The sequence below is a fragment of the Phyllopteryx taeniolatus genome, chromosome 7 (assembly GCF_024500385.1).
Source record: "Phyllopteryx taeniolatus isolate TA_2022b chromosome 7, UOR_Ptae_1.2, whole genome shotgun sequence".
Classification (NCBI taxonomy): domain Eukaryota; kingdom Metazoa; phylum Chordata; class Actinopteri; order Syngnathiformes; family Syngnathidae; genus Phyllopteryx; species Phyllopteryx taeniolatus.
Genome location: NC_084508.1, coordinates 6,328,110 through 6,343,528, shown reverse-complemented (window position 1 = coordinate 6,343,528; position 15,419 = coordinate 6,328,110). Strand labels below are relative to the sequence as shown.

Sequence of the window (15,419 nt, the reverse complement as noted above, 5' to 3'; positions counted from 1 at the left end):
ATTGTAAAATAAACATCCTGCATCACGTGATGAAGGCGAAACTGACAAGGCAGACTTACTCGAATTTCTTGTTTTTTCATCTCCTGATATTGAAACATGACGGAATTGTTAAGAATGAAAAAATGCGTGGCCACCCAAAAATAGACACTTTTGAATAGGATCGACTTGCAGCGTTTAGGGTTTAAAAATGTAACTTTTCGGGTGAAGCGGGCTGGTTCATTGCCTTCCTACATCACGTGATGAAAGCGGAAGTGCCTATTTGACGTCCGTATTTTTATATTTGATTCAAATAGACTTTGATGTCAAATATGATTTAAACAACAAAAATAAAATTAAGACTCCTCTGGCTCGGAGCAACTTGCAGAGTCGGGATTTAAAACTTCTGGTGTAGCGGGAAGTTTGAAAGACTTCCTGCATCACGTGACTATTACGGAAGCGTTTGACGAAGGTCATTCCTAGACACTAGACAGTAGTTGGTTTATGTTTTGTTTTGGTCCCGCCGGTGTGAAAACATGACGGAATTATTGCTTCAGATTAAAAACAGCGTGCCAGCCAAAAAGAAGACGACTTTGACTCAGAGCGACATGCAGTCTTGGGGTTTAAAAGGTAACTTTTGGGAGCTTACCAGCGGCAAGTTTCAGTGAGTTCATCAAACTCAAAAGTCATGTTTTCACGCCCCCTCCAATATGGCGTTCGTGTCATTTTAGTGTGTGCTCTTGAAAACAAACAGGGATCCAGCTGCGGGCCTACCAGCTGGATGGCGTCCAGTGGCTGACGCAGTGCCTGAAGAACCAGCAGGGATGCATCCTGGGAGATGAGATGGGCTTGGGAAAAACTTGTCAGGTTCGAGACTATATGAACCTGTGGTTACACCACCATGTTGTGTGGGTCACATATACTTGATTTGTGTTCGCTCTGCAATGTTGTGTCACGCACGTTTGTCCCTCCAGACCATCTCCCTGCTGGTGTATATGTCAAGCGCTCTTGATGCCAAAGGTCCATTTTTGGTCCTTAGTCCGCTCTCCGTCATGGAGAACTGGAGGAATGAGTTGGAACGGTAAAGGTGTTCAAGTCCATTATCATGATATAATCATGTCTGCTTGTAAAAGTCTTACCATGTTTGTTTTGTTTTTTGTGTGTTTTTTTTCCCAGTTTTGCACCATTTCTGAATGTGCTTTGCTACAAGGGAGACAAGGACAGACGGGCCGAGATTCAAGGGGATGCGCAGGACTTCCACGTTCTGCTCACCACATACGAGGTCTGTCTGTGCATGGAGTGGATTTATATTTGTGTTGATGCTTATGTTTAAAAAAATAAAAAGAAATAAATAATCACCTGTTTTTCAGCTCTGTCTCAAAGATGCTTTCTTCCTAAGACGGTGAGTGTCTTCTCAAGAATTCAAATATTATTGGCTTCAGAGGATAGTCATTTATCCAGTGCACTTGTTTTTATGTGTTCTAAATCTTACATTTTTATTATTTTGTTAATGGATTGTTAGCGCTTCCCTGATCTTAATTTTTCTTTCATCAGTTTGGAACATAACATTTTTACATCGAGTACCCACCTCAAAAATAATACTTTGCTCTCCAAGTAACACCATAATGACCAATATTAAATAAAGTGTTCGTCAAAAACTCCTAAAAAGTATTTATTGTGAGTCACCTCACAATAGCCGCCTAAGTATAGAAAATAAAAAGAAACACTTCAATGGTTCAATTAAAAATGTATTGCACATAAAAGTAAAAAAAAAAAAAAAAAAAAGGTAGTTCAATAAAATTTTAAGAAACAGTCAATGATTATATGGTAATGTATTGTAAAGTCAAATACAACTGAAGTGTACTTCAAAAATGGACTGTACATGAAAAGTAAAAATATGTACTAATTCTAATATGTCTTTGTGAATTTCATGTTTCAATGTGAATTGTATTTGTATTTAACTTAGCGATTCCTTTACCTACCACTAGAGGGAGGCCGCATACCACAAGTGGTACTCGTACCACACCTGGAGAATCACTGTGCTAAGCATCCATCCATCCATTTTCTGAGCCGCTTCTCCTCACTAGGGTCGCGGGCGTGCTGGAGCCTATCCCAGCTGTCTTCGCGTTTAATTTTCTTAACATTGTGTTGTTCCTGCCGTCCCCCCGCAGGTGGAAGTGGAAGGTGCTGGTCGTAGATGAAGCTCACCGCCTCAAGAACCAGAACTCTCTGCTACGTAAGACCCTGACGGAGGTACTGAGTGGCATCATATTCATCATCATCATCATCATCATCATCCTTGTCATTATCGTCTTCGCTCCCGCTAATGGCTTCATGTGCAGTTCTCAGTGGACTTCCGGGTTCTGCTGACCGGCACGCCCATCCAGAACAACCTGCAGGAGCTCCACTCCCTGCTGAGTTTCATCCAGCCCGCCGTCTTCTCGGCGGATGATGCCGACGGCTTTGCCCGCTCTTATGCAGACGTGCGGAGTCAACCTGCACTCGGTATGACATTTTTCCTCCGAGGGTCACATACAAAAAAAAAAAGTGATGTTTTTTTTTTTTTTTTTTTTTTTTTTTTCCCCCATTATTTACATAAACAACTTCAAGCTTCTTCAAAACTACCAAGCATTCAATATGTTTTTGGAGTTTCACCCTTAAAGTTAGTCCATTTTCTATACCGCTTATCCTCATTGGGGTCGCTGGACTATTTGAATTATTAATATAATTGCTAAAAAAGAACAAACTTTATTACCGTAATTTCGCGTGTATAATGCCCACCCATGTATAATGCGCACCCTCAAAGTTGACCTCAAAATTCAGGAAAACCCTTCTGCCCATGTATAATGCATTTTTACAATGCATGATTTTGCTTCTACCCATATGATGAAAACAGGAAGTATTATCTGTATTTTGTTAAGTTAATCACTTTATTTGAACACACAATACTTTCTTAAATTTACTTGCTGTTATTTTGAAATTCACAGCCCTACTTTTATTTAGTAAATTAGAAAACAGACAGTTGTGCTCATATGTTTGATTACCCCGGTAGAATTTGCAAGATGGGTACAATTCTTGAAAGAAAACATGAAGGACGGTGATACACATTTAATTTTATTTTAATGGGATCCAAATTAAACGGTGAAGCATTTTCAGAAAAGCAATATCATTAAACAAAACATAACCATAAAGAAATGAATGATGGTTAGTCGTATTTAAAAACACAATATTTCACAAATTCTGCCAGGGTACGTAAACTTATGAGAACAACTGTCCTTATATGCAGTCATACGTACCCCGGTCATATTGGAATGAAAGTAGAGGCTACACCTTTTTTTTTATAACCACTAGGTGGCAGTGGCATTTTGGAATAAAAGTGTACAGCTTTTTCATAACCACTAGATGGCGGCATACATTTATAAAATGTGAACGTTTTTATTTGCCCCTACACCTATGTATAAAGCGCACTATTGCCTTTTGACAATTTTTGGGGGGAAACATTTTTCGCATTATACTTGAAAAATGACGGTGCAATAAAATGTTGTTGTACGCAGGCTCCCTCTAGTGGTATGCAAAAGAATCACTGAATGAAATGCTCAAAGTGCATAATGTTACAATGAATTCAATTTGTGATAAAACCAGCAAAGCACCGTTGAGTTGTATTTAACTTTCAAGTGTATTTAATATTGATAAAGATGGCTGCACTTGGAGAGCTAAGTATTTTTTTTAAGCGGCACTTGATGTTAAAAGTTTGGGAAGCTCTGTTCTACAAACAAGTGTGGCTGTCACAGAGTATTTGTCGGCCCCCAGCTGCCGAGCTCCAGAGCGTCCTGGAGCCCTTCCTGCTCCGCCGGGTCAAGTCGGAGGTGGCGGTCGACCTGCCCAAGAAGACGGAAGTGGTGGTGTACCACGGCATGTCGGCGCTGCAGAAGAAATACTACAAAGCCCTCCTGATGAAGGATGTCGGTGAGAGTCGTTTTCAGGAGATCTATTTGTCCAATGACATGACAGAAACATAAAATATGGCCAGAAAACACATCATACTGCCCAAACATTCAGATTTCTAAACGTATTCAAGTATGGAGATCGCTAGGAATGTGTCTTGCTCGTCGAAGTTGGCTGGAACAGGTTCTGCTCTGACCAACCAATCGGGATGGGGAAAAAATGCTGATGTCATCAAGGACCAGTTCTTTGGTCCTGCCTGCGAGGATTCATCTGAAATCTTGACTGGTTAAATTAAATATAGTTGAAGTTACGTGAAACAGCGCTACTGATTCGGAAGACCCCGCCCGGGCAGCTTGGATTGCCACGGCAACACGTACAGGCTGAAATCTGATTGGACGAAAATATACGAAATTCAAAGACACATACTGGAAGCATTACAGCTAACAGAAACATCACGAAGTGACGAAAATAGACTTTTGGGAATAAATGAATACAATCTCATGGAACAAATATTAGAATCTAAATCTGATCGTGTTTAGGTCATAAGACAACAACACTGTTGGAGATGTGAGCATCGCGTGTTCAATTTCACATCACTCACTCACTCACCTGCTAACAATGCATTTATGTATTTAAAAAAAAAAAAAAGAGGCTTTTGGCAGCGACCAGAGCAACAAGACCCGTCTGCTGAACATCCTGATCCAGCTGAGGAAGTGTGTCGACCACCCGTATCTGTTCGACGGTAAGGAACTTCAGCTCACTTCGGGTGCCACATCCGAAGTCCTGGTCGGGGATTCAGTCTTCATTTGTTTTCCTCACTCAGGAGTGGAGCCCGAACCGTTTGAGATGGGGGAGCATCTGATTCAGGCAAGCGGGAAACTCTGCCTCCTCGACAACATGTTGGCCTACCTGCGACAAGGGTGAGTTGCTTTGTTGTTACCCGGCGCCGACGACAATGGCTCACAAAATGCACAATACGATCGATAAGAAATATAATAATTATGCCATGAAGTATATGAAAAAAAAACAAAAGTCACACAAAATAACAAAACAGATAATTAAACATTAAATCAATGATTAAACCGTCCATCCATCTTCTGTACCGCTTATCTGCACTCGTATAAAAAAAAAAATAAAAAAAAATCAATGAAATGAAACAGCGATTACAAGAAGCAGTGACAAACGAATAATTACAAATTCAATTCAATATCAAGTCCATTAGTTGCATACGTAATCATGCCGTTAAATGAGTACAAATGTGTGTAAGTTGTGTGGTTCGACGTAATAAATACATTTTGCCATTCAAGAAATAAAAAGGTAATTAGAGAAATCATGTTTTTCATCAAAGGACACATCCAATGGAATATGTAAAACTCAATTAAATAAAACCAAAATGACAAAAAGAAGTTGTGATTCAGTGAATAATTACGAATGAAATGAAGTAAAATGCCATTAAGTACATAAAAATGAGATCTAAGTACATAACAAATACATTAGGAAGTTTACATAACAAATAGACATCATTAAATAAATAAATGTCATTAAAGAAGTCCAAATCTATTTAAACATTCAAAATTCCATGAAATATAACTGCAATTAAAAAGTAGTCATGATGGGTAAATAAATATGTATTTGATTAAATAAAAATGCCATTACATAACTCAAAATGTAAATAACGTAATATATCAATTTAACTGTAAAATTTAATGAAAAAATAGAAATACAGTAATTGAAAAATGTCATCAAATAATTGGTCAGTGTTATTCTTAATTACAATGTTTCTTTTAATATTGTCATATTGTATGTATTATAATAATAAAAGAACATTTGATAAATAAGAATGCCGTTCAAATCATCCAAATGTATTTTAACAAAGAACACATTCATTAAAAAATCAAAAATTACTTGAATAGAAAAGCCGTTAAATAAAGACAATAACAAATCTATTTTGTAAATTCAATGAAACAATAAGTAATCCATGAAATCATCAAAATTCAATGAAATCAATCAAAATGTCAAGAAATCTCTGATAAATCCATAACATTTTTGAACCTTCAATGAATTCAATGAATATGTAGTAATAAAAAAATGAAGTCATTCAATAATTCCGTTTCACAATTGAATAAACTGATGGGCAATTTGATTGCTTCACATCTTTATGATCAATTGAACCCAGATAAGATTGTATTGGATTCAACCAATTTCTGCTGTCGTGTGTTTTGGGGCTTTCAGCGGCCATCGTGTTCTGCTCTTCTCCCAGATGACCAGGATGCTGGACATTCTTCAGGACTACATGGAGTACAGAGGTTAGGCGTGATGTTCAAAGGTGTACCTAATGTTGCGTCTGCAACAAAAGGCCTACTTTTTCAAACCCGCGCAGGTTTCAGCTACGAGCGTCTGGACGGCTCGGTCCGCGGCGAGGAGCGGAACCTGGCGGTGAAGAACTTCAGCGGCAAGGACGTTTTCGTCTTCCTGCTCAGCACCAAAGCAGGTGAACTCGCACGCTCTTCAGATCTTGCATCTTCAGCTAAAACGTGGGGAGTGTGTGTGTGTGTGTGTGTGTGTGTGTGTGTGAGAGAGAGAGGAAAGAGAGAGCCGGATGACAGCAGATAAGAGCTGCGGCAGGATGACGCTCACCGGTGAAAACAAGGCCATCGCGCTGTGCGAAAGCAGCCGCATGTAAACTTGACTTCCTGTCACTTGCCTGATAGCTTTTGGCCTTCGAGCTCATCCGCTGTACATGCGACTCCAAGCAGAAAGTCAATTGACTTTAGCATAGTCTTCTGTGCTAAGCTAACACCGGCGTCGAGCCAGCGGCCCGCTCTGCATTTGGCACTCGGGCCTTCGGTGGGCACTTAGCCGACTTAATACCCTAACCGTCGCCTCGTAAATGAATCGTAAGTAAACCATCAGCGCCATACCAAAAACGCAATGTAAGAGCACGCAACTGTGCCGTGTGCATCATCACAATCAATCTTGATTGAAGAGAACCGCTGCAAGATTATCAGTTTCTCCAATTTTGTCAAATTTGAAGTGAAAGGAACATTTTTGTTTTGTACTACAAACTACTGACAACATAATTCCCACATTCCATGTACAAATCTAACTCTACAAATTTCTTTACAGAAAATGAAAAATGCTCAAAAGAGTGCTTCTGGTCTCAATTCTTTTTCAAGCGATTTTTTTACATTTGTCAAAACATATTTTTAGATTTTGATAAGAATACTTTTACATTTTTATGAACTGAAAGTGTTGTTTTTTTTCAAGGTATGTTTTTTTCAATACATATGCTATGTATTGATGATTGTTGTTGTTGTTATTATTGGGAAAACTAACTTTTATGTGCAGGGGGCGTTGGCTTGAACCTGACAGCCGCGGACACGGTCATCTTCACGGACAGCGACTTCAACCCGCAAAACGACCTGCAGGCGGCCGCGCGCTGCCACCGGATTGGCCAGCGCAGGTGCCCACCGCAAACACGCACCCACGCGGCGATGTCATCATTTATCAGTGGTGGGAAGTAACCAAGAATAAATACTTTGTTACTGTGTTCAAGTCGATATTTCAGATATGCGTACTTGAGTATTTCTTTTTTTCTGGCGACTTTTCACTGCGTTTGTTACTTTGTCGGAATAGGCTGGTGGCTCTTTTTTTTTCACCTTCTGCGGATGTGGACACAAAGTAAAGAAAGACGGCGGTAGAGAGAGGAAAATTCAACCGTGGTTGAGATCGTGATTGATCAATTGAGATTTTGAGGTCTTATAAGCTAACAGATTTGTAGAAGCAAGATATTACCCATCAATGGGCTTATTTAAGAGAATTCTTTGTTGTGGCTACAAGAATGCGTTGTCTTGCGCTTGCCTAAAAAGCACTACTAGCTTGTAGTCTTCTAAAATTCTCCGTCTAAACTTTTATGAGGTTGTACTCTTTTTTTTTTTTATTTTATTTTTTCCCCCCCACCCTTAAGTAAAGAAGTTTAATTATTCAAAAAATATTTTTTTTTTTTTTTAAAATCTTGGTCGCAGGCCGGTGAAGGTGGTCCGCCTGCTGGCCAGAGACACGGTGGAGGAGATCATGTACTCCCGCGCCATCTCCAAGCTGGAGCTCACCGACGCGGTGATCGAAGAGGGACGCTTCTCTCTCCTGGAGCGCGCTCAGTCTGCGGCGGCGGGACTGCACGTGAGCACAACGCGGCAGCACTCGACACAACCCCCCCCCCCCCCCCAGAAACCCCCCTTCCACCGTCCTTCGTCTCAGTTTTAATTACGGGCACCTCACATCCTGTTTGTGCTGATACAAGATGACGCATTTTGGTTTCTTTTTTTAATATGAAAAACATTTTTTTTTGCACTGACTGTGTTGCTAGTCAGAGTTTATAGGGCTCATTCATAACTGCCCCAAAGACCAATGAAGAAAATTGGCCTAGACACTACTTCCAAAAAAAGCTCGTGCTATTGTGCTTTTGGGTGAAATTTCAAGATGAACCTAAAATGCATTTGAACCTTGACGGGTGCAATTCATTTGAGCTTTTCTAAACCTTTGAATGTAAGCTTTCCAACTGTTCAGTGTACAGTACATGTACAGATTTAGTGAAGGTGAGGTCTTCCATTTTTTATGTATTTATTTATTTTTTAAATGACCTTGAAAATCTTACATTTGGTGTCTATAATGGAAATGTTATCACAAAACGTCTTGAAATCTTGTAACATAATATTAAGACCACATCACCCACCTAGTGGCATATGCTTCTCACATTTAAGCTCATTCACTGCCATTGACGGCTATAGAAGTCAAATATCCATTTTAACTGGGAGCTGGCAGTAAATACAGGTCTTATTTTTTTTCATGTGATTTATATTTGGCTTCCTTAAACAAAATATCCCAAAATATTGTGTCATAATCTTGAGCCCACTCCTAGTGGTAACATTTACTGAGAGGTAGTCATGTGGTCTTACATTTGGCTTCCTCTAGCTCAGTGAGATCTTGAAGTTTGGCGTGGACAAGCTGCTGTCCTCCGACGAGAGCTCAGTCCAGGACGTGAAACTGCAGAAGATCCTCGGCGCCTCACGTGACGGTCGCTGGACGGTCGACCGAGACGACGCTGACGAAGAACCCTCCTCTTTGCAAGAGGAGGAAGACAGCGACTCGGAATCTGACCGGCAGAGTATGTTTTCTCTTCACCATCTTTATCGCCGCTTACAGCTTATTTCGTTTTTTCATATATTCTCACTGTATGACACATTTTCACCTCTCGTGGGTTAGGGTTAGGATCGTCGGGGGTTCACGCCACACTGAATGGCAACTTATTGTCCTTCCAGACCACATGTACTGCTTCGAGGGCAAAGACTATAGCAAGGACCCCAGCTCAGAAGACCAGAGGAGCTTCGAGCGCCTGCTGGAGGAGCAGCTCGCTGAGCTGCAGAAAACCGGCGGGGAAGGGCGAAGTCTACGAAACAGAACCGACGTAGGACTTTCTCATTCATTCAGATGCACACAGCAGACACAACTATCGAGACACACCTCCTAATCAGTTGGCGAACGAAACGGAGGTCGGACTAGACCCCGTGAATGGTAGTTCTGGGGTGGAGTCTAAACATATCTGATTTCAAGTACCGAGAACATAGCACATTTGCGTGCAAATGTGACTTTTGGGGCAGTTTATCGCGGGCAAAAGAAAAAAGCCTGCTGGGTAGTAAGTAGCACATTCGAGAGGTCCAGAAAACGTTGACCTGTCTGATTTCAACGGTCCAGTTCCAGCAAACTACAAATAAAAACAACTCAAAGTTCCTACAACCTTTTGTGGAAATGTATCAGGGCCAAAAGAAGACCCTACTTTGGGGTCATATTTTCGGGAGGTCCAGGAGCGTTTGGGGTACAAAGGTGTCTGGTGGTAACCTTTTAGTTCAAGGAACTACAAGTAAGAAGAATTAAAAGTTCTTGGAACTAAATGACTTTTGGGGTCATTTATTGGGGCCAAAAGTGTACTTTTGCTTGGCGGGGTATTTTTCAGAGATCAGGAAACTTTGGAGGTGAGCATATTTGATTTCAACCATTTACTCGCAGTGACGACAAGTAACAATCACAAAAAGTTGCTGGAACTTTAGGTGCAAATGTTACTTTTTGAGGGCCAAAAGAAGACCCTACTTTATGCCTTTATGATTTCGGAGTCCATTTGAAAATGTTGTTGACATATCAAAATGTTATTGCATTCAGTACCTAAAGCGATTGTCGGGTGCGCCATCCCGAGCTTAAGGTTAAACAACTGACCCGTGGTGACGTCTGCTCTTTCCAGGTGTCGGCGGCGGCGGCGGCGGCGCTCGCCTTCCCCAGCAGGAAGCGGCGTCCTCTCACCGAGGAGGAGCTGGAGCTACGGCGGCGGAAGCGCGAGGAGGCGGCGGCCAAGCGGGCCAAATATGAGGCGGACGCCAAGAAGAAGCAGGAGGAGACCAAGTACAAGAAAAAGTAACAAATCTGTCACTGTTTACTAAACTTTGCTGAGCCAAGGCACATATTTTACGTTCAAAATAAATTAGTAAATAAATAAAACCAATCTAATGGCAACCCACCAAACAAAAAAAAACGGAATACGCAAGATAATTGTAGCTTCTGCCATCTCCTGGAGGAGCATTGAATTGTTCTGCCTGTCACTAAACATCGCTAGCATAGATGGTTAAAGAAAGCTACTTTATTTGTCGGACAGTAAAGCCTTGTTTATCGCGCGGTGGGTGAAAAGCCGCAATATCAAAAAGACGTTGATATTTTGATACGTTGGATCTGATTAGAACACACTTAAACCTCATAAACCACTCTTTTTAAAATATCGCATAGCACCTGTTGTCACGCTCTCGCTTGCACTTTTACGAATAAGAGGCAACGCGTGCTTGCGTCAAGCTTTTCATTCGTCCCTCCCAAGTTTACTGTAAAACTGAAACATACAACAAAACCACAGTTAAACATTGTATATTTAAACACCAAAATGTTTAATCAAACCAAATGATTTCGTCCAATTTTGTCCGCTAGCTAATGCTAACATATAAAGCAACATTAGCGTAGCTGTTATGGTCATTATTAACCTTCAAACAACTGCGACTTCAACACACACGGTGAAGTAGCACATACAAACGGAGCAGACAATAATACTCAGGCGTATATTCACACTTTTTAGTGGAGGTTACGATAGTTGGGGCCCTTCTCTGCCTCTTCTTCTTGCGACCGCACCGCTTCCATCAGACCTCGGTGCTGGCAAAGGCGGCCCACTTGCTTCCTGTAAAAGGTTGCTTCCGACTTTTGTGGGAAGTTCCTCTTCTGTTCCCAGTCACAAAGAAAGAACCATCAAAAAGTGCGATATGGCGAGGGTTCACAGAAAGTCACAGTAACTTTCCGACCAGTTCAGTGAAATTGGATAAGTTCCCTTGGCACATCAAACTTAGCGGACCGGTTGAGGTTGTCCCGTCTTGTGCGGTCGCACGATTAGGATGGCGCGGTGGGCGTCGAGCGGCTACAGGTCCTGCTGCCTGAAGCCCGCGCACAGCGAGGAAGACGAAGAGGAGGAAGAGGAGGAGGAGGAGGACGTCGGCAGCGTGAGCTCGGCGGACTGGGACAGCGGCGCCATCCGCTACGTCCTGGGAGACGTGACGCATCCTCACGCCGCACGCGGGGACGCCGTCATCGTGCACTGTGTTGGTATGTAGTGTGGTACCGCTCGTTTGAATAATGCATACTCTATTTTCCCTAATCCTGTTGAACATTCTGGGGCGACTGGCCCTTTAAGATGTCTTTCGAAATGGAGCCTGAAATGTTTACACTTAATGTTTTGTTGTTCTCCTCCGATGGTACGAATAGTTGGATGACTGCAATGAATGAGCGAACACTAAACTTGTGTTGCTGCTGTTAGATGACTCGGGCCGCTGGGGGAAGGGAGGCTTGTTCACTGCGCTGGAGGTGCGGTCGGATGAACCCCGCCGGCAGTACGAGCTGGCGGGGGAGATGAAAGGTAAGAGTCCAAAAATGTAAATGGCATCGGCGGTTAAATCAGAACCGTAGCATACAGGAAGCTGCGCGTAGGTGTGAACGTGAGTGCGAACGGTTGTTTGTTTACGCGTGCCCTGCGATTGGCCGGCGACCAGTTCGGGGTGCACCCCGCCCCCTGCCCGACGAAGCGGCTGGCTCAGAAAATGGAGGGATGGATAAAAGGTTATTCAAATGTTGTGATGTAAGGTTGACACCACATTGTGGTCACATTTCACCAAGGAGAGGTTTTTGTTCCACTTTTTGAAAGTTGTCTTAAAATGTGCCACATTTAATGAATATTTGCAAATATTCATTTCTTGTTATAAGCTACTGCAAACAGATTGTCCACTCCTTGTGGTCTCATTGTTTGAAGAAGAGGTCTTAAAGAGTCTTACATTTGCTTCCTTATTACACTGCCTGTAAAAGCTTACTCTGTGTATTTTTGTATTTGTATTTTTTTTAACAGACTTGGATCTCGCAAGCGTGCTGTTTTTTCCCATCGACGACAAACAGTCCCGACTGGACGGGCACGATCACGTAGGTTCCGAGCATTTACTCGCGCACGTGACGTACGTGTGGCTTCCTCCCCCGATTACCGTTGCGATACGGCCATCGCGTTCTTCTCTGGTTCGCGTTGAACGTCTTCCGCTCCCTCCTCAGCTGGCCCTCATCGTCGCGCAGCGGCGAGACGAGGCCGACAAATTGTCGGGCATCTTTCTGACGGCGCTGGACGAAGGCCTGAAGAAGATTTACGCCGCCGCCAAACGGAATCAAGGTGGAAATGCAGCCCGATAAATCCAAGTCACTTCATTTGGTGCGCTGTAAGGAGACGAAATACAAGAGCAGCGTTAACGATTCTTGAGAAGTGCAATGTCACTCCAATTATGTTCATTAGTTGTTGTTATTATTATACAAGAAAAAAGTCACATTCCCAAAATGAAGTCACATTTTTCAGGTTAGTCTAAATTTTGAAAGAATTTCTTTTTTTTTTTTTTTTTTAACAAGAAAAAACATTTTATTCTTATGAGGGTCCGGTGCGCCCAGTCGTATTTTTCTACTCAAAGACAAATGAGAAGGAGTAAAGTACGATTTTGAAGTTTAAGTTTAAAAATACAAGAACAGTTTAATCACTGAATTTTTGTACAATAATGAAAAAGTAGTCCATTTTTTCCCGAAGTTGAAATGTACATTTTTAATGAGACAATAATACATTATATTAAGCAATATAGACTTTTTTTTTTTTTTTTAAATATTTTTATGATATGTTGTATTTTTAGGAAAGAGAGATTTTTTTTGAAGATTGTTTTTAAATGGACCTTTTATGAGAATGAAGTCATCGTGTTAAGACGATAAAGTTGAATTGATTTGAAGAAAAACATATTAAGTTTTATTTTCAAAAGAATAAAGTCATATTTTTCAAGATTCTCAAGTTGGTTTTTCAAGAAAAAAGGGTAATATTACGAGAATAACACCCAATTTAAAAAATGTTAATGGAATGAATTCCATATTGCTTTTGTCCGTGTAGTTGCGGGCTGCGAGCGTCCAGCCGGCACGTCTCGCCGAATATTTTCCGATTCCGCAGCTTTGTGTAACTTTGTAAATCTCCGAGAAAGCTGCCGTTTGTGGTCGCGGCACTTTTTCTTAACGGTTAGACTTGACGGACGGGATATGCCGGAACATTCCGCCTGTTACCGCAGCGACACTGGAATGCGTACTCGAAGATGACGCGGCTCGCCGATGCTTTAGTCGCAGGCAGGAAGCACGCTGATTGGACAAGGCGCCATTTGGCTTTTCCTCTTTTCTCTTTGTGGTGCAGCGAGCGTGCACCTGCCTCGCATCGGCCACGCTACCGAGGGCTTCGACTGGTACGGCACGGAGCGTCTGATCAGGAAACATCTGGCTTCCAGGGGCATCCCCACCTTCATGTATCCTCTTTTGGCAGCCAGTCTCAAGCACACTGTGCAGCCATTATGTCCCTGCATTGGGGGTGGGAAAGCTACTTTTATGGCCCACGAGAGCGTTTGATCGGGCCCGTTGTGCAATTGTAAAAAGAAGTAGAATTGTAATTTTTTTTTTTTTTTTTTTGCCTTGTATATTTTTCATGACATACTTTTTCATTGAATTCATTTATTTTGTATTTTTTTAGATTTTGTAGTTTTATTTTTCTGTCAAGTATGATTTCTTTATTTATTTGCCTTTTTGCTTGTATTTTATTTTGGCATCGTATTGTTATTTTCTTGTCGTTTTTTTTGTTTGTTTGGTATTTATTCCCAGTAATAATTTTATATTATTCATTTTTTTTTTAACTTTATTATACCTATTTTTGTGTGAAATGTTTTTCCTCTATTTTCAATGTATTTCTTCTTGTTAGGCTTGATTCCAACTTTGAACGATTCCCTCATCTCGATTAACGGCACTTTTGAGTTGCTTCTTCCTTCAACCCGGGTGACAGATACTATCACAGTCGCGGCGCCAAAAACCCGCTCGCCGCCTCGGCGTCCTCGCCGGAAGCACAGACGCGCAGCTCGGAAGCGCAAGGGGCGGGCCCGTCCGCCCCCGGGGGCCCTCGGACGTCCCCCGAGCTGCCGTCGTTCATGAGGGGGGTCCACGTCTTTTTCTACAACCTGACGGCAACGGACCGAAAGAGGCTGGCGCGCTACCTCGTCACATATCCTTGACAACCGCCATTTGTGCGCAAACCAAAATAAATACAGGCTGCCCCAAATGTCACGACACACTTGCTTTTTTGCAATACCCAGCATGGCTAAAAAGAAAACGTGGGTGGGTTGCGTCCGGCGTCAAAACTGACAAACAAATCACGCACGTGACTCACTGAGAGAAGCCGAAAGTCGCTAGAAATAATACGTCAATAATCGGATAATTCATGTTGTTGGCGCCTCTGCTAGTTATTAAGAATAATCGCCACCTTCAGCAGCAGCAGTAGTAAACGGAATAACTAGATTTGATCTGACGTCTGAAAAGAAATCACAGCGCGGCGCAGTTAAGCAAGCGACACTCGCGTGCGTCTCACCCGTTGCTACGTGCTTACGTTCCCTTAGCTTCAGTGCACCTATGATGGCGACGAGGAAGAGACGATGAGCGGCGAGGTCACCCACGTCGTCGCCGAGCTGGAGCACGAGCTCCGCTCTCAGGTTAGCCAGCAACTTTTCTTTTTGGGCCTCTCTGGCGAAATGCGGCGTAGAAGTTAACGTTGACGATTGGGGACGCAACAGGAGCTGCGGGAGCTGACGCGCCGCTACCATCGGGCCGTGCCGGTGCGCAAGGCCTGGCTGGAGGCCTGCTTCTCGCAACAGAGGCAAGTCGGCAGCGCGTCCTTCGCACACGTGCTCGCATAACACTCGTGTGTGTGTGTGTGTGTGTGTGTGTTTTAGCTCAGGGTGAGAACAATCACTGAAATCTTCAATAAATGTCGGTGTAGACCAGGAGTGTCGAGTTCATTTTTTTATCACAGGCCACATCGTAGTTAT

General features: G+C 42.4%; 1 protein-coding gene across 4 annotated transcripts; it reads left to right on the top strand.

Moving 5' to 3' along the window:
• The first annotated feature begins 288 nt into the window (after window positions 1-288).
• On the top strand, window positions 289-15,377 carry chd1l (chromodomain helicase DNA binding protein 1-like). 4 transcript variants are annotated; one of them, XM_061778174.1, is made up of 25 exons: window positions 302-606; window positions 731-843; window positions 951-1,057; window positions 1,153-1,258; window positions 1,347-1,378; window positions 2,148-2,229; window positions 2,319-2,481; window positions 3,787-3,942; window positions 4,571-4,663; window positions 4,745-4,841; window positions 6,154-6,227; window positions 6,302-6,412; window positions 7,270-7,384; window positions 7,947-8,100; window positions 8,893-9,085; window positions 9,240-9,385; window positions 10,214-10,383; window positions 11,396-11,604; window positions 11,816-11,914; window positions 12,398-12,468; window positions 12,592-12,706; window positions 13,748-13,856; window positions 14,384-14,594; window positions 14,997-15,083; window positions 15,165-15,377. In XM_061778174.1, the coding sequence occupies exons 1-25, from the start codon at window positions 513-515 to the stop codon at window positions 15,285-15,287; spliced, it is 3,030 nt and encodes a 1,009-aa protein (XP_061634158.1). In that variant the 5' UTR covers window positions 302-512; the 3' UTR covers window positions 15,288-15,377. The 4 variants fall into 4 exon arrangements, 3 of the variants coding, with proteins under 3 accessions (XP_061634159.1, XP_061634158.1, XP_061634160.1); XM_061778176.1 differs by having other exon boundaries at window positions 444-640; XR_009789236.1 differs by lacking the exon at window positions 15,165-15,377 and having other exon boundaries at window positions 289-606; window positions 13,748-13,918; window positions 14,303-14,594.
• The last annotated feature ends 42 nt before the right edge of the window (window positions 15,378-15,419 follow it).